Genomic DNA, 25,979 nt, shown 5'->3' on the forward strand with positions numbered 1-25,979 from the left:
TTGACAAAGAGTAAAAATGGAAATGAGATCTGAAAAGATGATTGTAGCCATGGTTGAAGAGATGATATATTGGAGATGGGGAAACTGATCAACAGATATTGATGGGATTACAGAATCTACCTCCCATCCCTCAGCTTACTAGCCCACCTCTGAGTGTGTGAGTGAGTGTGAGAGTGTGTAAGAGACTGAGTGAAGGTGTGTATGATGCGGATATGGAGCATGGAATAGTAGACACTCTGGAGATTTAAACCTCATGAATATCCCGTTGCCGGATGATCTTGTATGTCAACCAATAAAAAATATTAAAAATCAGGAATGTGACTGGGAAAACAGCTCGGGAGATTTTATCAATCCTCTTCGCCCTGTCCACAAATCTCTGTCGGATGGACTCTGTGTCCCTCGGTCGGGGCTGCGCAGATTGAAATAGGCTTGTCCCCTCCAGCTCTGTTCCATCTCTCACATGCACACAGTGTCCCAGGCCATAGCCCCGGAAGAAGAAGCGGTTTTCCTCCTGCATGTCTGCAACCTGCCGTTTCAAAAGAAAGCAAGGATATCCGTCAGGAGGTGAGAGACAGCACACCTCTGCAATCAGTGGTGAGCGAACACACACACATGCTCAGGAAGACCTCTCCCTGCAAGTCATTTAGCCCAGCTATGACAGGACAGTTATTTCCCAGTCCTCTGGGTCTCTCACTTCTGCCCTCTTATCCTCTTTAAGTAGTCAATACTGGTGTTCACTCTTTCTTTGTAAGTTAGGCATGGTCCCCACCCGCATCCTCATCCACTCACAATCCATCTACTCACAGAACACTCACCCTCACCCACATCCCAAACCTCAATTCATCCTCCTCCAATACTAACCTACCTCACTACCCCCTGCTACAATACATCCACCCTCCCACATCACTTTCAGCCATCACCCAGAGCTTCTCCAATCTCCACTCACCAACCACATGTCCACTACAACCCAACATTGATAGTAGGCCTATTCAGGGAACTACATAGTCTTGGTGCACCATAATCTGTACAGTGTCTAATGTCTTCCAGGATGTCCTCCATCCATCCAGATATGTCCAGACCATATATTCAATCAGTTCTGGAAAGGAGAGCGTATCTGCCTTTGTACAGGTCATAGACACAACATATAATTACCTTGAAGCCCAGGCTGCAGAACTGGTTTGCAGTCCCAAATATTGGCTCCCGGCTCTTTGAATCATCCTCAGGCCTTAATGAGTCTCTTCTTTCTGCCTGGTTAACCAACCCGTCATGCACGTGGCCCGGTGAAAAGAAAAGCAGAGGAGGTGAGGATGAGGGAGAGTGGTTGACATCTCTCATTAAAACCAGCAATGGCACACTTCCAGGCAAAGCAGGGTTGTGCTGCAAGAAATACAAGCCTGCTGACTCAACTACAAAAAAACAGGAGATGGGCATGTGTACTTTGTGGGCCTTATAGAGATAGGTAAAGTTATGAGAGGCATGGATAGGTAGATAGTCAGAATTATTTTTTCCCTTGTTCGTCGTATTAAAAACAAAAGGTCATAGGTTTAGATGAGAGGAAGGATGCTTAAAGCAGATCTGGAGGGCAAGTTTCTTACACAGAGTGGTTGATATCTGGAATGAACTGCCAGAAGAGGTGATGGACTCAAATACAATAACCTTTAAGAGTTATTTGAATAGGCAAGGCATTGAAGGGTGTATTCCTAAAGAGGGAGGCTGGGATTACTATAGTTTGGCATGGTATATTGGGCCAAAGAACCTGTTTCCATGTTGTACAACTCTGTGACTCTATGATAATCTGTTTAGTTTGTGTCTTTGTGCCCCTAAATCCCTTTGGTACTGTAAGGATCCTCCTGTCTTGGTTGTACACAACTCTTCTATTTGTCTGTCAGAGAGTAATTGTTCACCTTTTTACCATCGGCAGGCATGCTCTGGGTTTATTGACCTACTGAAGTCACTATAAGGGAGTAGGTGCTGAGGGTTGAACAGCAGAGTGAACCTGAGAAACTTCAACCAGATTTAGATGGAAGGTTGAGACTTACAGCCACTTGTAATTGCTCCTTCTTCCGTAGCCTTATGAAGTCCTTGTGCTGTCGAGACACAAAATTGACTGCGGCGTATTCAAGTAAGGCAGCAAAAACGTACAGGAGACACACGGCCATCCAAATGTCGATGGCTTTGACGTAAGAGACCTGTTGGGTGAAAGGTGATCATTACCTCCAGGTCAAGCTGGTTGAGTGAACCATGGGAAAAGGCAAAGGAAGCAGTGAGCACTTAGTGCAGCCAGAATTTACACTGATCTGCAGCTCAGTAGTTGTATGTGGGTCAAGACATGAGAGATGTGGGTCTGCTTTTCCAGTCATTCGACAGTTCATTCTTCACATTCTAATCAACTGCAGGATGGTGAACCAGAAATATTAGTTATTTTTCTTCCTTCCATAGTCTGAGGGCATAGAGGAAAATTATAAAAGCCCAGCTTGTATCATAACTGAGTTTGAAGCTTCTGCTAAATGACATATTGCAGTGTCTATCCTCTCAATCCTGAGAAGCATGGGGATACTCAGAACTGGTGCAAATGCCCCATCTTCTCATCCTCCCAAAACACAACGGGTTTCTTCACCTGTAGCTTCACCTGAATTCCCCATTCTATTATCTCATACCTGCGGCTCTCTGTTTTGTATTCCTGTAACATTTTCTACCCTACCAACCCCTTTAGCAGTCTGGAAGACATCCTCTGACTCATTCCAAGGTCTTGTTTAGTCTGTCCTAATGCATGTAGGTAGAGGAGCTAGAGACTTTGGAGTATGCAAAATTAACAACCTAAAATAATCATTGGATTGGGCAAACAGGAGATCTGTTGGAACTGGTGGATGTACTCGTGGAGTAAGAGAGCCCTACAGCACAGAAACAGGCCTGTCAGATGTGTCCACCTGCATTGATCCCATTGGCTCACATTAGCCCCTGTGTCCCTCATGACCCTCTGAGTAAAGAAGCTCCCCTTCAAGTTCCCCATAAACATTTCACCTTTCACCCATAACTCATGACCTCAAGTTGTAGTCTCATTCAACCTCAGAGGAAAAAAGCCTGCTTGCATTTTCCCCTATCTATACCTTCCATAATTTTATTTACCACCCCTCAGTGCCCAACCGCTTATCATGTAAGACCTACTCTGGTTGGTCTTCGCCAAGTGCAACACCTCACACTTGCCTGCATCAAGTTCTATCTGATCCAGATAAGTGGAATTCATACGGGCACCTAAATGGACAACGACAGAAGGATATGTTCCTAATGCAGGCAAATAGGATTAAAGTAGATGGGCCAAAGGACTGTCATGGAGGTGATGGGCTGAAGGGCCTGCGTTGTGTGATTCAATGACTATGATAACTGGTATGGTTGATCTCAGTGGAGATGAGCTGACCTTTGGCAGTGAGGCCCTGGAGCCTGAGCTCTGCGTCGTCATGGTGAGGACAGTGGTGATGCCCAGTCCAACCCGGGCCGGAACAGCATCCATATTAATCCAGAAAGACACCCAGGACAGGATGACAATGAGCAGGCTGGGAATGTACATCTGGATGAGGTAATAGCCCATCTGTCTCTCCAAGTGGAACTTCACTTCAATGCAGGTAAACTTGCCTGCGTCAGACAAAGAGGGACAGAGAGAGATTACAGCTCACACCACACACAGCTCGTTACGTAGGCAATCATTAATATCCTGGGCCAAGGGATTGGCCAAGGCTCCAGCCCCCAGAAATCGTCCACCTGGGAAACCAAGATGAGCAATGAGAGCATCACCACAGATCGGCCATGATTCAGGGGGGAATCAGGCTAGAAGGGCCGAGTGGCCTCTTGCTGTTGAGGAGTTCCCAAGTCTCTCACTGTAGAGTTCCTCTTCACCTGGAAATGGAGCCGAGTGGAATTGTTCCCTCTGTGTCCCTTTCATCCTGGTGTGGCAGAAGGGCTGGGGGTCGTGGCGGGGTAGGGAGTTGGGTTGGGCGGGGCTGGTGAGGAAGCTGGGGTGTGAGTGAGGATGGTGATGTGGGTGGAAGGAGTGAGGAGCGGTAGGTGGGGGCAGTGAGGGTGGTAGTGGTGGGCTAGCTGGTAGCTAGTTACGTGGGTCAATCTGCTGGTGCTGGGGTTGAGGCAGGGGTAATGGTGGTGCTGAGCTGGAGTTGGTGGGATGGTAGCTTGTGGCTGGGGTATGGGATTCAAACAGAATGCATCCTAGTTTCTCAGCTCAGGGTGGAGTTACTCATGCAGGGACCAGTGACTCCCTCAATGAAAGGCCTTGAGATGGTCTAAGCGAGCCAGTCCCCCATTCCCACCTTTACTAAGAGTCGGATTTTCAATACTGTGGTCCTTTTGGCTGGCTGTTGAGGTTGAACAGTGCACAGCCAAATGAGAGAAGCCACCCGTGTAACAGCCCTAAAAACATTGGAAGCCCTTTTGTTGAAATGTCACTTTGGTCTGTGCATGATGTGATGATCTGACGACTTGATAATGCAATGATGGTAAAGCTTTACTGGGTGTATTGTATCTTACTTAATATATTGTTATGAAAAAAACTTTATGTTTTAAGACAAGAAATATCCAGCTCAACTCTTAGACTACATTCTTGCCTTGAGGTATACAGTACACTTGGGTCATTAGTCATCAGGATCTCATCATCGATCAAATGGAAGATGCAGAAATTCATCATGTCTTGGGCACTGTGAACAATTTTCTGGTCACTATATTAAGGGAAAAGTGTGGTTGCTCTGAAGACTGACTGTGCCAGGTTAGGGAAAGTCGTAACTCTGAGGAAAAGGTGGAGAGGTCAGGAAATAGGGAGGCCGAAAGGAGGTTCTACTGAGGTGTGTAAAGTGATGACAGGGTGGAATACAATAAATAGGAAGGACTTGGGAACTAGAGAATAGATTGAAAGCATTTGTGGAAGGATTAAGAGGGGAATGAGTAAAAGTTGTCCCGTGGAATGTGATTGGGTGTTTGGAACACTCTGCCTAAAAGGTTAACACAGGCAGAAATCCTCAGTGTACTGAGAAACTGAGAAGCCTCATGTGGGAAATTGGATTAGGGTTACCAACCCAGGAACAATGGGCCGAGTGGCCTACTATGATGTCACAAGTTGTTCTTGCCCTGCCAGCTCCGCCAGTGAGTGTCAGCAGCCCCCTCACCTGTGTTGTAGGACTTTGTGCAGTAGCCAAGGTCTTTCTCATCGTTTAGGATGAATTGTGGGAGCGTTAAACCCTCAGCAACTTGAACAGACTCCTCCTCCAGCCATTGGAATATCAAATCGTTCATTGTGTAGCCAACTGCAGAGAGGCAGAATGAGATGCTAAAAACAACAGAAGGAACGTCTGGTGGCGGTGGGACGAGGTGAGGTGAGATCAGTTAGCACACTGAGTTAAACACATGGCTCATTTACTCACAGCTCTCCAGTTGCATGGCACACGTCTGAACATCCATGGGGAAATTCTTCAGATCCATGGGGCATGAGAGAACTAAGGTGAGCCTGGAGTGACAGAAGAATAGCATCAGACTGGTTAATCTGATGTGTTCTTGTTAATGGTTTAGCAGGGAGCAAGTCCCAGTGTTGGGGAATATTCCCGAGACTGAGTCCACACTACATCCAAGGCTGAGGGATCTGACCTTTTATACTATTCTATATGACCATCTCCAGTATTTATTAGCCATCTCTAATTACCCTGACCGCGTAGCTTGCTAGCCCACATCAGAGTCTGGATTCACCCATACCTAGTTAGACTGGGTCAGCACAACAGATTTCTTTCCTTGAACCCAATCCACATTTCTACTCTCCATTAGTTTTGTGATCATCATTATTCATGACCTAGTATAAAATGCTTAACTCAATTTAAATTCTTCAGCTTCTATGATAGGACTTGAACACATGTCCACTAGCCTAACTACCCCAGTAGGTAGCACTCCTGGGAGAACCTCCCCTCTGCACTATATTAGCCTGACTAAAATGACTGAAAGTAAGACCTGGTTGATTCAGAATGAAATCGCCACACGTAAGGCAGCCTTGAAATAGCTGATGATGGAGTTGGGTTCCAATGTTGAATGCGCAGTGCACAGCTCACTAGCATGCTGCCCGGATTAGAGGGCACCTGCTTTAAGGAGAACTTGGATAAACCATGGTTGTTTTACATGGAGAGGTGGAGGGTGAGGGGAAACTTGACAGAAGTTTATAAAGTTATGAGAGACAGAGAGTAGACAGTTGGTATTTTTATCCTAGGAGCAAAATATCTTACAATAAAAGGCACACATTTAAGTTGAGAGGGGCAAAGTTCAAAGGAGAAATTTTTCACCCAGAGAGCTGTGGGAGCCTGGAATGTACTGTGAATGTTGATGGTGAAGCCTTTGGCATAAGAGGCTCTTAGACGGGTTCATATAGAGAATGGAGCGAGATGATCTTGAGCAGGCAGAAGGGATTAGTTATCATTAGCTTAATTAGTTGGACGAGACATTATGGGTTGAAGAGTTTTTCTGTGCTGTACTCATCTACGTTCTGTTCTATAAAGAACATGAATTGGTATCAGAGAGTCAATATTGTTTATATACCCGGCATTAATCTCTCTGTCTCCTGCACATGGCACTCAGTATTGGTCTCCCACTCTGAGAATAAGTGACCCCTGGAGAGCGGCCAGTGAGTGAGTGGGCCAGTGAAGAAGTGGAGCTTTGAGGCTTTGGCTCGAGAGGCTTCGGCGAGAAGAGGCAGAAGGTGAGCCTGCTCCCAGTGAGGTAAGGCTGGGTAAGTTTCTGTAATTAATTTAATTAACTTAGGAGTTGGTAATGAAGGCAGTAGATAGGGCAGTTGAGTGCTCTGTATACAGTATATGGGAAGTCAGGAACAGCACAATTGTCCCTGATGACTACACCTGCAAAAGGTGCATCCAGCTGCAGTTCCTGTCAAACTGAGGTAGGGAACTGGAGCTGGAGGTGGATGAACTTTGGATCATTGGGGAGGCAGAGGCAGTAATAGATCAGAGATTCAGGGAGACAGTCACCCCTAAAAGTCAGGAGACAGGTAACTGGGTGACTGTCAGGAGAGAGAAGGGGAATAGACAGAAAGAACAGAGACCCCTGTGGCCATTTCCATCAACAATAAGTATACTGTTTTGGATACTGTTGGTGGGGACGACCTACCAGGGACAAGTTGAAGTGGTTGCATCTCTGGCACCGAGTCTGGATCCTCAGCTTAAAAAGGAAGGAGGGAAAAGAGGAGAGCAGCAGGGATAGGGGATTTGATAGTTAGGGGGACAGGTAAGAGGTTCTGTGGGAGAGATCAAGAATCCTGGATGGTCTGTTACCTCCCTGGTGCCAGGGTCCGCAACATCTCCTATTGAGTTCTCGGTATTCTCAGGAGAGAGGGTGAGCAGCCAGATGTCGTGGTCCACGTGGGGACCAATGACATAGATAGGAGTAGGGATGATGTCCTGAAGAAGGAATATAGGAAGTTAGGAAAGAAGTTAAAAAGCAGGACCTCAAGGGTGGTAATCTCGGGATTGCTGCCTGTGCCACGAGACAGAGAGGGTGGGAATAGGAAATGGTGGCAGTTGAATGTGTGGCTGAAGAGTTGGTGCAGGGGGCAGGGGTTCAGATTTCTGGATCATTGGGAACTCTTCTGGGGACGGTCTGACCTATACAAAAAGAACGGGTTGCACCTGAACTGGAAAGGGTCCAATATCCTGGCGGGCAGGTTTACTAGAGCTGTTGGGGAGGGTTTAAGCTAGTTTGGCAGAGGGGTGGGAATCAGAATGTGAGTGCAGAGATTAGGGTAGAAGGACAAGGGCATGATGCTATGTGTTCTGAGTTGGTGAGGAAGGACAGGCAGGGGACAAAACATAAATGTAGCCAGTTAGAGGGGTTGAAATGCGTCTATTTCAATGCTAGGAGTATTAGGAATACAGGGGATGAACTTAGAGCTTGGATTAGAACATGGAACTACGATGTTGTGGCTGTTACTGAAACTTGGCTGGAGGAAGGGCAGGATTGGCTGATGCAGGTACCGGGGTTTAAGTGTCTTAAAAGGAAGAAGATGGTAGGTAGAAAAGGGGGGGGTGGGCGGGGAATAGCATTACTGGTCAGGGATAGTATCATGGCTATAGAAAGGGAGGATGCTGCAGAGAGAGTGATCACTGAGTCGGTATGGGTGGAAGTCAGAAATAGGAAGCGATCAATCACTGTGCTGGGAGTAGTCTATAGGCCCCCAAATAGCCCTCGAGACACCAAGAAGCAGATAAGCAGGCAGATTTTAGAATGGTGCAGGAAGTACAGGGTTGTAGTTATGGGTGATTTCAACTTCCCTCATATTGACTGGCACCTCCTGAGTGCAAGGGGGATAGATGGGGCAGAATTTGTCAGGTGTGTTCAAGAAGGATTCCTGACACAGTATGTGGACCGGCCGATGAGAGGAGAGGCCATACTGGATCTAGTTCTGGGTAATGGACCTGGTCAGGTGGTAAACCTCTTGGTGGGGGAGCATTTTGGTGAGAACGAACACAACTCCCTTAGCTTCAGCATAGCTATGGGAAAGGATAAAAACAGACAAAATGGGAAAGTGCTTACCTGGGGAAGGGCTAACTATGAAGGGATGAGGCAGGAACTAGCGAGAGTAAATTGGAAACAGATATTCAAAGGGGAAAGCACAGAAGAAATGTGGGAGAAGTTTAGGGACCACTTGTGCGTCGACAGCGCTTCTCTCTATAGATGCTGCCTGGCCTGCTGTGCTCCACCAGCATTTTGTGTGTGTGCTGGATTCAGGATAGGTTTGTCCCACTGAGGCAAGGAAAAACTGGTAGGAAAAGGGAACCGTGGCTGACAAAACACGTGAGGCAACTCGTCAAGAGGAAAAGGAAGCATATATTAGATATAAGAAGCAGGAAGTAGGAGGGGCTCATGAGAAATATAGGGTAGCCGGGAAGGAGCTTAAGAAAGGACTTAGGAGAGTTCGAAGGAGGCATGAGAAGGTCTTGACTTGTAGGATTAAGGAGAACCCCAAGGCATTCTATGCGTATGTGAAGAACAGAAGTATGACAAAAGTGAAGGTGGGGCCGCTAAAGGGTAAAGAAAGCAACATGTGCCTGGAGGCAGAGGAGGTTGGGGAGGTCCTAAATGAATACTTTGCTACAGTATTCAGAAGTGAAAAAGACCTTGATCAGGGTGAAGTCAAAATAGAACAGGCCTGTTTGCTGGACAATGTGGAGATTAAGGAAGAAGAAATGTTGGATCTTCTTAAAAACATCAAGACTGATAAGTCCCCAGTGCCGAACGTGACATACCCCAGGTTGCTGTGGGAAGTGAGAGAAGAGATCGCTGGAGCAGTAGCTATGATCTTTGAATCCTCTTTGGCTGCATGGGAGGTGCTGGAGGATTGGAGAATGGCAAATGTAGTTCCCTTGTTTAAAAAAGGTAATAGGGAGAATCCTGGGAACTGTAGACTGGTGAGTCTTGCGTCAGTGGTCTGCAAACTATCGGAAAGGATTGTTAAGAATAGGATCTATGAGCACTTGGAGAAGTACTGATTACTCAAGGATAGTCAACATGGCTTTGTGAAGGGAAGGTCGTGCCTCACAAGCCTAATTGAGTTTTTTGAAGAGGTAACAAAAGAAATTGATGAGGGTAGGGCAGTGGATGTGGTCTACATGGATTTTAGCAAGGCATTTGACAAGGTCCCCCATGAGAGACTCATCCAGAAAGTCATGAGGCATGGGATCAGTGGAACTTTGGCTGTTTGGATGAAAAATTGGCTTACAGGAAGAAAGCAGAGGGTAGTAGTGGAAGGAAAGTATTCTGCCTGGAGGTTGGTGACGAGTGCAGTGCTGCAATGATCTGTCCTGGGACCCCTGCTCTTTGTGATTTTTATAAAGGACCTGGATGTAGAGGTAGAAGGATGGTGAGTAAATTTGCAGGTGACACGAAGATTGGAGGTGTTGTGGATGTCGAAGGTTACAAGGGGATATAGACAAGATGTAGAGCTGGGCAGAAAAGCGGCAGATGGAGCTCAATCCGAAAAAGTGTGAGGTGATGTATTTTGGAAGGACAAACCAGAAGGCTGAGTACAGGGTTAATGGTCAGTTACTTAAGAGTGTGGATGAACAGAGGGACCTTGGGGTTCAAATCCATACATCCCTCAAGTTCACTGCACAGGTTGATAGGGTAGTTAAGAAGGCCTATGGGATGCTAGGCTTCATTAACAGGGGGATTGAGTTCAAGAGTAGAGAGGTCATGTTGAAACTCTACTAATTTCTGGTGAGACCACACTTAGAGTATTGTGTCCATTTCTGGTCACCTCATTATAGGAAGGATGTGGAGGCTATGGAGAGGGTGCAGAGGAGATTACCAGGATGTTGTCTGGATTGGAGAACAAGTCATATGAAGCAAGGTTAGCAGAGCTGGGACTTTTCTCTTTGGAGCGTAGAAGGGTGAAAGCAGACTTGATAGAGGTGTACAGGATTATGAGAAGTATAGATAGGGTGGATAGTCAGTACCTGGTTTCCCAGGGCACCAATAGCAAACACCAGAGGGCACATGTACAAAGTTAAGGGAGGGAAGTTTAGGGGAGACATCAGGGGTAAGTTGTTTTACACAGAGGGTTGTGAGTGCCTGGAATGACTTGCCAGGGATGGTTGTGGAGGCTAAAACATTAGGAGTATTTAAGAGCCTCTTGGACAGGCACATGGATGAATGAAAAATAGAGGGTTATTGGGTAGTGTGGGGTTAGTACTTTTTTTTTAAGGAATATATGGGTCGGCACAACATCAAGGGCCAAAGGGTGTGTACTGTGCTGTGGTATTCTACTGTCTAGTGTCTAAATAGCATAGACATGGTTATGGGAACAGATGATATCCATTACAGATTAAAACTAGTTTTAAAGCAGGCCTAAATTGGCCTGATCTTCATGTGTTTTCCACTGAATTCACAGCTGTGGAAATACTGAGGTTTGCAATTATATTTTGCATCTTTTGGAAATATTGCCATACATGATATGCCAGGGTTACTATGAGACAATCCATCATCACACAGAGATAATCAACAGGTACTGGCAAACCCATGAGAGAAAAGACCTGACTGAGCCACAGCCCAAGTTGAACAAGGCATCAGGATTGCTCCAAGCACTAGTGTCCACTGGAGCAAGAGGGCAAGCACAAGTTTAATGTTAGGATAGCACTCCCAGGAATGCAACACAGACTTAGTAAAGAGTATATTCTTTCTCCACTATCCCATCATACACTTGCAACTTAGGTACAGTGCATTAGATGTAGCACTCAATCAAACTATTCCAGGAGTGTGATTCTTCCAGAGTGAAGTTCCCCTACGCCATCCTACCACGCTCTTCCACGGTAGTTACAATCAGAGGAAAGTTCACTTGACATTATTGTGACCGTCTCAGACATAGAGCAGATATAAAGTAACACTCCTCACACTTTATTCCATCAAAGCTCCACCTGTTTAGACATTCTGCAGAATTTTCATCGGCTCTTTCTGCTGTAAGGAGAATGTTCTCAGCTTTGCTCCACCATCCCATGTTTAACCAACATCTGTACAAAACAATGGCTCTCACCTGATGCTGTATAAGACATTGCCGTTCTTAAAAATGCGCAATAACTTGTTGTCTGTCGTCACCTCGTGGAAGCTGGCTCCTTTCTCATTGGCAAAGAACAGGTCAGGCTTCCAGATGGAGTCCAACATTGAAGGGTCAATGTCAAGGGAGTCGTCAGGATACTCACTGTATGCAAGGCGGGGGTCGTTCCACTGTTGCCGCAGGAACACATTGAGCCTATAGTCCTGTGGGACGCAATTAGACGTTGTATCAAACGTTACAGATTTAAGACTTTCACCATTGCTGCTCCATTTATTTAGTTCGTTTCACAGGATGTTGGGATTATGGCAAGGACAGCAGTTATTGCTCAAGAAAATTGGTGGGCAGTGGGTTGACACATTGCCTCAGAAGACCAGAGACCGAGGTTCAATCCTGACCTCCACGGTTGTCTATGAGGAGTTTACACATTTTTCCTGTGACTCTGGTTTCCCTCAAGTGCTCTGGATGCCTCCCTCCTCCCAAAGTCATTTGGGTTGCTGGGTTATTTGGCCACTGTAAATTGCCCCTGTTGCGATGGGTGTTTTTGGGGAATTGATGGGTTAGTGCTTACCATGGTCGTCTCAGTCACAGAGCTAAAGCTGTTGATAAAAATATTGCAGGTGACGTTCACGGGTGGACCTGGAAAACAGTAATTGTGAGAATGAGGGAGAGAAAAAAAAAACCAGATAGGTGGCTAGAGAGTGGGGCAAAGCTAGAGAGAGATGGTGAGAATCAGACAGGAGCTGGAGAGAGAGAGAGCTGGGGGGATGGGGGAAGAGAGCTTTAAAAGAAATTCCTAATTAATTCAGCTGCCTGGTCTTTCTGTTAGTCAAGTAAATGTTTCTTTTAAATCCTGTTGGCAATCAACTTACAATCTTTTCTTCAGACATGCATTTCAGACCTCAGTAAGGTCCATTGGTAAATTCTCCACATTGTCAGAATGACTCTTACACTAACTTGTGCCGGTGATGACAACCCTGTCCAGGCAAACTATAACAGAATTCCACATCATGTTGATTTCTTCACTCGGCCTTCCCCCAGTTTCTCTGAGTAAACGGCCCTGCACCATCGCTGCTAGTTCTGTGTCCACACTGCTGATTTACTGCTTAACCCCTGTGCTCCTACTTAGTTAAACAATCATGCAACACTTCACCACCCGTTTCCTCCAATAAATCATGGAAACACTCAGGGACAACTGATGGCATTCACTCTAAACCTTTGCAAAATGTGGTACTCAGGAGTCATGGAGTCATTGAGAAGTGTATAGCACAGAATGTGGCCCTTCAGCCCATCTGGTCCATGCTAAAACCATTTAAACTGCCTTCTCCCATCACCCTGCACCAGGACCACAGCCCTCCATACCAGTGCTATCCATGTACCAATCCAAACTTCTCTTATATGTTGAAATCAAGTTCACATGCACCACTTACATTGGCAGCTCGTTCCACTCTCTTATGAACCTCTGAGTGAAGAAGCTTCCCCTCATGTTGCCCTTAAACTTCTCACCTTTCACCCTTAACCCATGACCTCTGGTTGCAGTCCCACCCAGCCTCAGTGGAAGAAGCCTGTTTGCATTTGCTCTATCTTTGAAGATGTGACTAAACACATTGATGAAGGTAGAGCAGTGGATGTAGATTATATGGATTTCAGTAAGGCATTCGATAAGGTTCCTCATGCAAAGCTCCTTCAGAAAGTAAGGAGGCATGGGATCCAAGGAGACCTTGCTTTGTGGGACCAGAACTGGCTTGCCCACAGAAGGCACAGGGAGGTTGTAGATGGTTCATATTCTGCATGGAGGTCGGTGACCAGTGGTGTACCTCAGGGATCTGATCTGGGACCCTTCCTCTTTGTGATTTTTATAAATGACCTGGATGAGGAAGTTGAGAGATGGGTTAGTAAGCTTGCTGATGACATAAAAATTGGTGATGTTGTGGGTAGTCCGGAGGGTTTTCAGAGGTTACAGCAGGCCATCGATAGGATGCAAAACCAGGCTGAGAAGTGGCAGATGGAGTTCAACCCAGATAAGTGTGAAGTGGTTCAGTTTGGTAAGTCAAATTTGAAGACAGAATTTAATATTAATGGTAAGACTCTCAGCAGTGTGGTGGATCTGAGAGATATTGGGGTCCATATTGATAGGACAGTCAAAGCTGCTGAGCAGATTGACAGTGTTGATAAGAAGGCGTATGGTGTGTTGACATTCATCAACCATGGGATTGAGTTCAAGAACCATGAGGTAATGTTACAGCTATATAAGACCTTGGTCAGACCTCACTTGGAGTACTGTGTTCAGTTCTGGTCACCTCACTACAGGAAGGACGTGGATACTATAGAGGGAGTGCAGAGGAGATTTACAAGGATGTTGCTTGGATTGGGGAGCGTGCCTTATGAGAATAGGTTGAGTGAACTCGGCCTTTTTTCCTTGGAGTGATAGAAGATGAGAGGTGTATATTGAGGTGTATAAGATGATGAGAGGCATTGATCATGTGGATAGCCAGAGGCTTTTTCCCAGGACTGAAATGGCTCATTCAAGGGGGCATAGTTTCAAGGTGCTTGGAAGTGGGTACAAAGGGGATGTCCGAAGTAGATTTTTCACACAGAGTTGTGGGTGTGTGGAATGCACTGCCAGCGAAGTTGGTAGATGCGAATACAATAGGGTCTTTTAAGAGTCTCTTAGACAGGTAAATGGAGCTTAGAAAAATAGAGGGCTATGTGGTAGGGAAATTCTAGGCAGCTTCTAGAGTAGGTTACATGGTTGGCATAACATTGTATAGCCAAAGGAAATGTAATGTGCTGTAGATTTCTATGTTTCTATGTTTCTTTCTATAACCCTTAGAAATTTGTATACGTGTATCCAATCTATATCAATCTCCTACATTCTAAAGTATGTACGCAATCCAAACCTTTTCAATCTTTCCTTACAACAAAGGTCCTCCATACCTGGCAATATCTTTATAAATTTTGTCTGCACTCTTTTGACATTGTTCACCCCTTTCCTGTAGGTAGGTGACCAAATCTGCACACAGTACTCCAAGTCAGGCCTCACCAATGTCTTATACAACTTCAACATAACATCCCATCTCCTGCACTCAGTACATTGGTTTATGAAGGTCAATGTGCCAAAAGCTTTCGTTATGACCCTATCTACCTGTGACACCACGTTCAACAAATTATGGAGCTGTATTCCCAGATCCCTTTGTTCTACCACACTCCTCAGTGCCTTACCGTTCACCGTGTAAGATCTACCCTGGTTAGTCCTGCTGAAATGAAAAACCTTGCACTTGTCTGCATTAAGTTCCATTTGCCATTTTTCCAGCAAGCCATGATAGCCTTCCTCATAGTCCACTACATCCCCAATCTTGGTGTTATCCATAAATTTGCTGATCCATTTAACCACATTATCATCCAGATAACAGATGACAAACAACAACGGACCCTGCACCGATCCTATGACACGGCACTGGTAGCAGCATCCTGTCAGAACAGGCAACCATCTACTACCACTCTTTGGCTTGTCCCACAAAACCAATGTCGAACCCAATTCACTACCTCATCCCGAATGCCGAGCACTGAATCTTCTTGAGCAAACTCCCATGCAAGACTTGCCAAATGCCTTAATAAAGTCTGTGTAAACAACATCCACTGAACACTATACTCCAGCCAAGGCCAAATCATGACTTGTAAAGGTCAGCAGGATCCTAAATTTCTGCTCTGTCTCAAGTGGCTTTTAACAGTATTAACATTCTGCCACTTAGCGGATGCGTTCCTGTAAGCCCCGGGTGTCTTATGGCAGCTTATAATCAATCAGCTTACTTTACCTCTTCCTGTTCTTCCTCCCACAACACAGTTTTATACTTCTCTGTGTGAAATCTCTTTTACTGAGAACATGCTGGTATTTCTGATTGATTCATGGGCTCCAATGCCTGTTACAGCTTTCCTCACAGTTTGCTAAGTTTTGGAATGTGCATACTTATTGTCCTCATTATACCTAAATCCACATCATTCACGCACATGAACAGATCTGTGGTTTTAATAAAATTTCCAGGAGAACACCATTTCACACTTCCTTTCAGTCTGAAATGCAGACATGTACATCATCTTTTAGACATAGACAGAACAATACAGCACAGTACAGGCCGTTCGGCCCACAATGTTGTGCCGATCCTCAAACCCTGCCTCCCATATAACCCTCCACCTTAAATTCCTCCATATACCTGTCTCGTAGTCTCTTAAACTTCACTAGCATATCTGCCTGCACCATTGACTCAGGCAGTGAATTCCATGCACCAACCACTCTCTGAGTAAAAAACCTTCCTCTAATATCCCCCTTGAACTTCCCACCCCTTACCTTAAAGTCATGTCCTCTTGTATTGAGCAGTGGTGCCCTGGGGAAGAGGCGCTGGCTGTCCACTCTGTCTATTCCTCTTAATATCTTGTATACTTCTATCATGTCTCCTCTCATCCTCCTTCTCTTCAGAGAGTAAAGCCCTCGCTCCCTTAATCTCTGATCATAATCCATACTCTCTAAACCAGGCAACATCCTGGTAAATCTCCTCTGTACCCTTTCCAATGCTTCCACATCTTTCCTATGGTGAGGCGACCAGAACTGGACACAGTACTCCAAGTGTGGCCTAACTAGAATTTTATAGAGCTGCATCATTACCCTGCGACTCTTAAACTCTATCCCTCTTACTTCAGCTGGAATTTGATATCCACATTTTAACTATCCCTTTGAACTGATGAACTTCCATTTTACCAATTTAACTACTAAACCATCAAAGCACCAGACCCGCTTCAAACCCTTCGGTAACCTACTCACAAATACAGCACCATAATTTAATCCTTTGAGAAAGTTTCATGATTAATGTCTGGTTTTATTCGGCCTTGCACCCACCATTTTCCCATATTTCTTGGTTAATTTAGATGTGATTACTTTAGGACAAAGATTAATGATTAAAGATTAATGTGATTAATTTAGGTGGTTATCATGAACTCAGTGAGCCAAAAGTCCTGATTCTGTCAGTCAATCTCAAATTTAAATTGAACTATTGGTTTAATGGCTGCAGATGTGAGTTCTGAACAGATCCTTACTTGTTGCCTCCACAGTCGGGAGATGAGGCTCCCTCGCCAAATTAACAAAATACCATCTGAAGTCAATCCAGTAAAACAGCAGGGACTGCAAATCTGAAAATGCTGGAAAGACTCAGCAGGGCAGGCAGTATCCGTAGGAAGAGAAACAGTTAACGTTTTGGATTCCTAACTCTTCATCAGATCAAATGCAGCAGGGCCGCAGAATAGAAACATTAACGGTTTAATTTTTCTCCAGTGCTGCCTGACCTGCTGAGTCTTTTCAGCATTTTCTGCTTTTATTGCCAGTTGAGTTGTCCCAGTGAGGGGTTCTCCTTCTCTCCACAGGAAGCCCCTCAGAATGGAGGGTGAACTACTTCCCCTTCTGCTCTGTAGGTCCTGGGGCCAATGCAGGACGTGGCAGTCTCTACCTCCAGTGTTGTGGTTGTGGGACCGTGACCATGACAGTCCAAAGCAAGTGGCCGGCTAACTGGTTCTACTGTGTTGGTTCAGGACCTGCTCTTCCTGGAACACACAAAGTCCTTTACAACATTCATATTTGGTGGGCTGGCTTCGACATCTGGTGCCCACGTCAGAGGCCTGAGACGTTAAGGATGACTGGCCACTCTCCAAGACTAACCTGCCTACGTGTTGCTCTTGGCAACAAAGGATGCAATGAGCTAGAAAAATCTGAAAACGATGCCAGCGGTAGTTAGACACAGCTGGCGAGTTCAACAGGAAAATGGGTTAGTTAACTCTGTGCATTTCCCTCAAATGTGCTCACACAATTCTTTCCACCCACTCATTGCTCCAGAAAATATCAGCGTTATAGGAACAGTCCAGAACACACCACCTGTCCAGTAACACAGTAATGTCTCCACAGCATATCATCTGTCTATCAAAGCCCATTCCTCTTCTCCAGCTGAATTGATTTAATCTTTGATTCATCTGCATTTACCAGCTTTATAAGCAAATCTCTCATTAATATCCACCTCCTCCCACCCCCCAACATCGTTGTTCTAGTTTCTGTCTTCTGGAATATTTAGTAAGGATCAATAATTAACTGTGGGAGGATCAGAGGCCTAGTCAGCATTCTTTCATCCATTGTAGGCAAGGCCCTTCAGCCTGTGGCTTTCGCCCCTCACACTTACTGGGTAGAGTGCCAGAGAGAAGTCCTTTTGTCGGAAATAATTGTTGTATGGCACTGTTGTGGCTCTGGTGTTACTGGCCCCTTGTCAGCCTGGTTCTGTTTACAGCAGGTATGGACTTTTCATGATGTGAGGAGTTACTAATGTGTCAGTCTTCTCCAACCTGCCTACTTCCTTTGGGGGAATGTCAGTGAAAGTGTGACCGACGACTGTTGTATCTGAGTCACCACCATGAGGAACTCCTGCAGTGAAGTGATCAGTCTCCATTAGCCACAAAATCTTCCTTTGTCTCGACGTGGAGGCGCATCAGAAGAGGAGAAGCTGAGTCGCCTTCTCTGACTTGCATTGAGGACTTGGGAATGGAGGAGGGCACCTAGCTACTTGAAGTTGTTACATCTGAACAGGAGGAGCCATTATCTCCCTTGATCCCATTTCAGAAGGAAGGAATATGTCACATTGAACCCGTTAGGTGCATCACAGAGGATTGGCATCAGTTCTGAGAAGGCCCTCAGACAGGACCAAGGTGAACCTGGTGGGCAGGCTGTCATCTGCTTTTGGGGAGGATTTAACCCCAGGAGGTTGAAAAGCTGAGCAAAAATTCAGAATGGAGAACGTCAGTATTGGAAATGGAAGGTAGAAATTTTAGTGGAGAGTTTGAAAACCAATGAAAAGGTTGGCTATAAATTTGACAAGAAGGTATCAAGCTGTGTTTGCTGTTATAAACATGAATGGTAGCATTTTGTTGAATTGGGTAGACAAGGGCACTGAGGGCAAATAAAATCAATGGTTAAAGGACAGCAGGGTCTGGAAGCTTAATGTTCCTGGTTATGTTCTTAGTTAAGTTCAAGGATGGGTGGGGGCAAGAAAGATTGGGGTGTGTGGCATTATTGGTTACAGATAGAATCACAGTCAGAGGGATAAACAACTGAGATTATGGGTTGAAATAAAGAACAAAGCAGGAGCAGTTAGGTTTTGCAAGTATGAAAAGGCTGCTGTTGGGGGCTGAATCAAAGGTGGTGACAAATTGGCGTATAGAGAGAGATTGAACGATGCGACGACAACCACCACTCACTCAATGTCAGCAAGATGGAGGAGTTGATTATTGACTGCAGGAGGAGGAAACTAAAGGTCCATGAGCTAGTTTTTATTGGGTGGGAGGGTAAAATCAGAAGGTAAGATCAGCGACTTTAAATTCCTCTGTGTCAGCTTTTCAGAGGTCCTGTCCTGGGTCCAGCATGTAAGTGCCATTATGAAGAAAGCATGGCAGTGCCTCTACTTACTTAGAAGCTTGCGGAGAATCTCCCACCAAAGGTTTGGCACACAATCTAAAACTTTGACAAACTTCTATAGATGCGTGTGGTGAATGTATTGTTTAGTTGCATCATCGTCTGGTATGAAAACAGCAATGCCCTTGAATAGAAAATCCTACAGAAAGTAGTGAATGTGACCCAGTCCATCATGAGTAAAACCCTCCTACATTGAGCATCTGTCATGAAGGACCCTCACCATCCAGGCCATGGTCTCTTCTTGCTGCTGCCATCAGGAAGGTACAGAAGCCTCAGGACTCACACCACCAGGTTCAGGAACAGTTATTACTCCTCTACCATTAGGCTCTTGAATCTGAGGGGATAATTTCACTCGACTTCACTCACCCCATCTTTAAACTGTTCCCTCAATCTATGGACTCACTTTCAAGGACTCCATCTCATGTTCTTGATATTTATTTATGATTGGTTCTTTTTGCCCAATTTGTTTCTTTTGCACATTGCTGTACTCTGGCAAAGTCAGAACCCAGGTGCAGAGGAAAGACAAACTCTGACGTAGAGACGGTGAACTAAGTTTATTCTTAAGAATTCCAGCAGGATATTGGTGGCTCGGCTGAGTGACACATTCTCAAAACTAGGACCCCTAGATTACTGCTAATTAGACGTCCACTTGAATAGTACAAGTAACATGGAATCCCCGAGGCTATTAAAATAAACCCAACGCGTTTAATCGGAAAGCAACAGGAGACCGCATTTCAAAGAGCAAGTTACTTGAGAAAAAAACAACTAAACGACTCTCGTTAAACACCAATTAATCAACTCAGGAGCTCTAAAACCATCAGAGCCCAACACAAGCACAAAGAGCGCATTACACATTGGCCATTTGACTGTCCTGTTGTGGGCAGTCTTTCATTGATTCTATTGTGTTCCTTGTATTTACTGTGAATGTCCATAAGAAAATGAATCTCGGAATTCTATATGGTGATATATGTACATTGCTGACGATATTAAACTGGGTGGCAGAGTGACATGCGAAGAGGACGTTAGGAGAATACAGGGAGACTTGGATAGGCTGAGTGAGTGGGCAGATACTTGGCAGATGTCATTCAATGTGAATAAATGTGAAGTTATCCAGTTTGGAAGCTGGAACAAGAGGGCAGAGTATTGTCTGAACGGAGTAGAGTTAGGTAAGGGAGAAATGCAAAGAGACCTAGGAGTCCTAGTTCATCAGTCAATGAAGGTGAATGAGCAATTGCAACAGGCAGTGAAGAGGGCAAATGGAATGTTGGCCTTTGTTACAAGGGGAATTGAATACAAGAGCAAGGATGTCCTTTTGCATTTGTACAGGGCCCTGGTGAGACCACACCTGGAATATTGTGTACAGTTTTGGTCTCCAGGTTTAAGGAAGGACATTCTGGCAATTGAGGAAGTGCAGCGTAGATTCACTAGGTTGATTCCTGGGATGGCAGGGCTGTCTTATGCAGAGAGATTGGAGTGATTGGGCTTGTACACGCTGGAATTGAGGAGATTGAGAGGGGATCTGATTGAAACGTTTAAGATAATTAAAGGATTTGATAGGATTGAGGCAGGAAATATGTTCCAGATGTTGGGAGAGTCCAGTACCAGAGGGCATGGATTGAGAATAAGAGGTCAGTTATTTAAAACAGAGTTGAGGAAGAGCTTCTTCCCCCAGAGAGTTGTGGAGGTGTGGAATGCACTGCCTCAGAAGACGGTGGAGGCCAATTCTCTGGATGCTTTCAAGAAGGAGCTGGATAGATATCTGATGGATAGGGGAATCAAGGGATATGGGGACAAGGCAGGGACTGGGTATTGATAGTGAATGATCAGCCATGATCTCAGAATGGCGGTGCAGATTCGAGGGGCCGAATGGTCTACTTCTGCACCTATTGTCTATTGTCTATTGTAATAAACTTTGAACTTTGAATGACCCAAGGAAAAGGATAAAAATGTAAGAATGATATACTAAATACTAAATAACCTGTGCAGTTACACTGATTGGGTTGAATCACTTTAACCACTTTGTACTAAAATAGACTTTCTTCCAAATAGTGTTCTTGTAAAAGTTGTGCATAATTTATATTTATTTTTTGTTTTTCTTACAAATGCTGCATATCTGATCCTGTGTGCTTGTGATGTGACCACACCTGTGCATACACATACTTGTGCAGATGACAATAAATCCGACTTAGACTCTGTCGCGGACTTTACCTGGGGGAAAGGCACAGAGGATGCAGGCTTCCTAAATAACACTTAGAACACTTTCAACCAGACTCTGATGAGCTCCCTGCCTGAAGTGACCAGTGCTGGAGAGTCAGGTAGAATGGCACTCCTCACTGACCATCACCCGAGTCCTCATGATCTTGTAATTGTTCTGATTCCCTGAGAAGACTGGAGACCTCTTGGTCTCTCAACCCTGACCCATCCTTTCATTAGACCATACTGTACTATCACTTGTCCATCCCTGACCCTCACCCCCTCTCCAAAAATCTTCTCATTTCAGCCTGGAATTGACGTCAGGGACTGAGGATTCACTTTCCAATGTTTGTGTGATGTTTTATGAGTAGGATCACTCTATCCTTCCCAGGAATCCTTATTGAAGCATGTTTCTATTCTCCGTACAGCCTTCCAAATCCCAGTCAACTCCCCTTCTCCACCCTAGGGAGTTGAGGACTCCATGGGTGAGCATGGTCATACTGAAGGATGGAGCAGGCTTGAGGGGCTGAAGGTCAGCTTCTGTTCCAAGCTGCTCCTGTTCTTGAGTTCTGTATTATGAGGGCAAGTCCTCACCTGCCTTCTTCTCTCTCACTGGAGGGACTGCCCCTCATCCATGACCTGGCACAATGCCAGAACATCTGCCCTCTCCGGTTTCTCATTGATTAAAGTACTTGACCAATAACACGTAAATATTTCACCTGGATTCCCCAGCGCCTGAATGGAGCCATTCCCAACATGGGAAAATCTGTCCCACAAGAGACCATCCTTGTCACTGTGCTCAGCAGTTCAAGGATGGGCTGAACAGCCTTCTCTAGCGACTCAGAGGCAGGAGAAGCAGAGCTGTAGGAGGAGAGCCAGGGTGTGAGGAACCCCAGAGCACAACAGTATAGGAGGACGCAAAAGTCTACCTTTGAAATTTGGACGGATACGTGCATCATAGCCTGAGGTCTTCCCCATGAGCTTGTCAAGGAAGTCAGATGGAGACAGTTGTGTAGAGGTGGGGTGATTTCTCTCAGCTTCTGTTGATGATGCTGGCCTGTGAAATGGAAAGGGAGATGCAGACTGAATGCTTGGTTACGAAGCTTCCTCTTCTTGACTTCGGCCCCTTCCCTGTCCCTTGGAGAGGAATCAAGCAGTCCGAGCTTCTTTTGGGCGGGGAGGCAATGCAGTGGTACATGTAATTCATGGTAGGACGAGTGATGAAAAAGGCATGGTGAACAGGGTATCTCTTTCTCAGGCTCAGTGTGATGCTGTCTTACAGAGCCAGGGACCCAGGATCAATGCTGACTGTGTGGAATTTGCACTTTCTCCCTGTGACCACAGGTTTCCCACGATTCCGCCACCCCCCCCCCCCCCCCCCCCAGTGCTCCAGTTTCCTCCTACATCCCAAAGAAATACTGATTTGATGGAAATAAGGAACAGGAATTAGAATGGGACAGGACTCGTGGAATTGGCATGAACCACATGGGACAACGGGCCATGGTAATCCAGTCGATACGTAAGGCCGCAGTTAGTCCTAATGGGACATGGCTGAGATCAGGTGACCAAAGAGATATTGGGAAATGTATTTGGGAAAATTTGGGAATTAACAGCACTGAATTAACATCAGTGGTGGGTGAACTTTAGAGAAAACTAAACACAGCAGCAGATTCAAAATAGCTACTTCTTTTCAACTATTCAGCATGCCAGAGAGGGTAGGAAAGGGATGATTTGGCAGATAAATGCATGCCTGAGAAGCTGGTGCTCGGGGTAGGGCTTCAGGTTCTTGGATCTTTGTGATCTCTTCAGGGAGGTATGACCTGTACAAAAGGGTTGGGTTGCACCTGAACCCAAGCGGGACCAATATCCTCACAGGTAGGTTTATTAGAGCTGTTGGGGAGGGTTTAAACTAATTTGGCAGGGGGGTGGGAGCCTGAGTGAAGGGTCTCAGGATAGGACAGATGGTAAAAAAGTAAAGACAGTGTGTAGTAAGGCTGTCAGGAAGGGCAGGCAGGTGTTGGGACAAAATTACATTCAGCAGGGTGACTATCAGTGCATTAGGGATGCAGAATCAAAAAGGGTAGCAAATACAGCACTCAAAGTGTTATATCTCAATACAAGGAGTATAACAAATAAGGTAGATAATCTTATTGCACTATTATAGATGATCAGGTATGATGTTCTGGCCATCATTGAATCATGGCTGAAGGATGGTTGTAGTTGGGAGTTGAACATCCAAGGTTACAGATTGTACAGGGGTACAATCTGTACACCACTAGTCACTGGCAGCCAAGCAGAAAAGGATCCTTTTATTCCCACTCACTGCCTCCTACCAATCAGCCAATGCTCGAACCATGCCAGCAACTTTCCTGTAATACCATGGGCTCTTAACTTGGTAAGCAGATGCAGGGATAAGATACAGGGATGTCGATGGATAGGAAGGTAGGCAGAGGGGTGGCGTGGCTCTGCTGGTAAAGAGTGGCATCAAATCATTAGAAAGATGCGACATAGGATCAGAAGATTTTGAATCCTTGTGGGTTGAGTTAAGAAACTGCAAGGGTAAAAGGATGTTGATGGCAGTTATATACAGGCCTCCCAACAGTGTCTGGGAGGTGGACCACAGATTACAACAGGAAATAGAAAAGACATGTCAATAGGGCAATGTGGTGATAGTCAAGGGAGATTTTAATATGCAGGTCGATTGGAAAATCAGGTTGGTAATGGATCTCAAGAAAGTGAGTTTGTTGAATGCCCATGAGATGGCTTTTTAGAGCAGCTTGTCATTGAGTCTAATATGGGATCAGCTGTACTGGATTGGGTGTTATGTAATGAACCAGAGGTGATCAAGGAGCTTAAGGAGAAAGAACTCTTAGGAACCAGTGATCACAATACGATTGAGTTCAACTTGAAATTTGATAGGGAGAAAATAAAGTCCGGCATTGCAGTACTTCAGTGGAGTAAAGAAAACTACGATGGTATGAGAGAGGAGTTGGCTAAAGTAAATTGGAAGGAGATGCTGGCAGGGATGACAGCAGGGCAGCAATGGTGAGAGTTTCTGGGAAAATGAGGAAGGTGCAGGGTAGATGTATTCCCAAAGTGAAGAAATACTCAAATGGCAAAATAGTACAACTGTAGCTGACAAGGGATGTCAAAGCTAATGTAAAAACAAAAAAAGTGTATACATCAAAGGAAAAATTAACGGGAAGATAGAGGATTGGGAGGCTTTTAAAAACCTACAGAGAGTAGCTGAAAGGAGGGAAAAGATGAAAGATGAAAGCAAGTTGGCAAACAATATCAAAGTGGATAGTGAAAGCTTTATCAAGTATGTAAAAAACAAAAGAGAGATAAGAGTGGATATAGGACTGCCAGAAAATGATACTGGAGAAATAATGATGGGGGACAAAGAGGTGGCAGATGAATGAAATGGGTATTTTGCATCAGCCTTCACTGTGGAAGACAGAGTGGTGTGCCAGTTGTTGAAGGCTGTGAGGAAGAGAAGTGAATGCAGTTACTATTGCAAGAGATAAGGAGCTCAAAAAGCTGAACAACCTAAGGGAACATAAGTCACCCAGACCAGATGAAATGCACCCTAGGTGGAAGCATTAGTAATGATCTTTCAAAAATCTTTGGACTCTGGCATTGTGCCAGAGGACTGGGTAATTGCAAATGGCATTTCACTCTTTAAGAAAGGAGGAAGGCAGCAGAAAGGAAATTATAGCCCAGCTGGCTTGACCTCAGTGATTGGGAAGAATTTGGAGTCAGTTGTTCAGGATGAGGTTATGAAGTACTTGGTGACACAGGACAAGACAGGACAAAGTCAGCATGGTTTCCTTAAAGGAAAAGCTTGCCTGACAAACCTGTTGGAATTCTTTGAGGAGATTACTATTAGGATAGATAAAGAGGATGTAGAGGATGTTGTATACTTGGTCTTTCAGAAGGCCTTTGACAAGGTGCCACACATGAGGCTGCTAACCAAGTTAAGAGCCCATGGTATTACAGGAAAGTTGCTGGCATCGTTAGAGCGTTGGCTGATTGGTAGGAGGCAGCAAGTGGGAATAAAAGGATCCTTTTCTGGTTGGCTGCCAGTGACTAGTGGTGTTCCGCAGGGGTTGGTGTTGGAACCACTTCTTTTTATGCTGTAAGATTGGTGGAGGGGCAGTTGATGTTGAGGAAGCAGGTAGGCTGCAGAAAGACTTGGATAGATTCGGAGAATGGGCAACAAAGTGGCAAATGAAATACAAAGTTTAAAAATGCACGACTATGCACTTTGGTGGAAGAAATAAATGTATGGACTGTTTTCTAAACAGGGAGAAAATCCAGGAATCTGAGATGCAAAGGGACTTGGAAGTCCTTGTGCAGAACACCTGAAAGTTAACTTTCATGTTGAGTCGGTGGTGAAGAAGGCAAGTGTTATGTTAGTATTTATTTCAAGAGGTCTAGAATACAAGAATAGGGATGTGATGCTGAGGCTTTATAAGGCACTGGTGAGGCCTCACCTGGAATATTGTGAACAGGATTGTGCACCTCATCTTAGAAAAGATGTGCTGGCATTGGAGAGGGTCCAGAGGAGGTTCACAAGGATGATTCCAGAAATGAAAAGGTTATCGCACGAGGAACATTTGATGGCTTTGGGTCTATACTTGCTGGAGTTTAGAATGATGAGGGGGATCTCATTGAAACTTTTTGAGTGTT

The 25,979-nt window shown here is 45.1% G+C and overlaps 1 protein-coding gene across 1 annotated transcript in view; it reads right to left on the reverse strand.

Moving 5' to 3' along the window:
- Positions 1–244: 244 nt before the first annotated feature.
- The window catches only part of LOC132397639 (glycine receptor subunit alpha-4-like), a 31,517-nt gene continuing 5,782 nt past the window's right edge, over positions 245–25,979 (reverse strand). The window contains exons 2-9 of the mRNA XM_059976410.1: positions 22,217–22,344; positions 12,168–12,235; positions 11,579–11,802; positions 5,424–5,506; positions 5,169–5,306; positions 3,416–3,630; positions 2,040–2,189; positions 245–526 (exon numbers count right to left, since the gene is read on the reverse strand). Coding sequence (XP_059832393.1) covers positions 245–526; positions 2,040–2,189; positions 3,416–3,630; positions 5,169–5,306; positions 5,424–5,506; positions 11,579–11,802; positions 12,168–12,235; positions 22,217–22,344 — 1,288 coding nt within the window. The remainder of the gene's footprint in view (positions 527–2,039; positions 2,190–3,415; positions 3,631–5,168; positions 5,307–5,423; positions 5,507–11,578; positions 11,803–12,167; positions 12,236–22,216; positions 22,345–25,979) is intronic.

This window comes from Hypanus sabinus, chromosome 8, assembly GCF_030144855.1.
Source record: "Hypanus sabinus isolate sHypSab1 chromosome 8, sHypSab1.hap1, whole genome shotgun sequence".
Classification (NCBI taxonomy): Eukaryota; Metazoa; Chordata; class Chondrichthyes; order Myliobatiformes; family Dasyatidae; genus Hypanus; species Hypanus sabinus.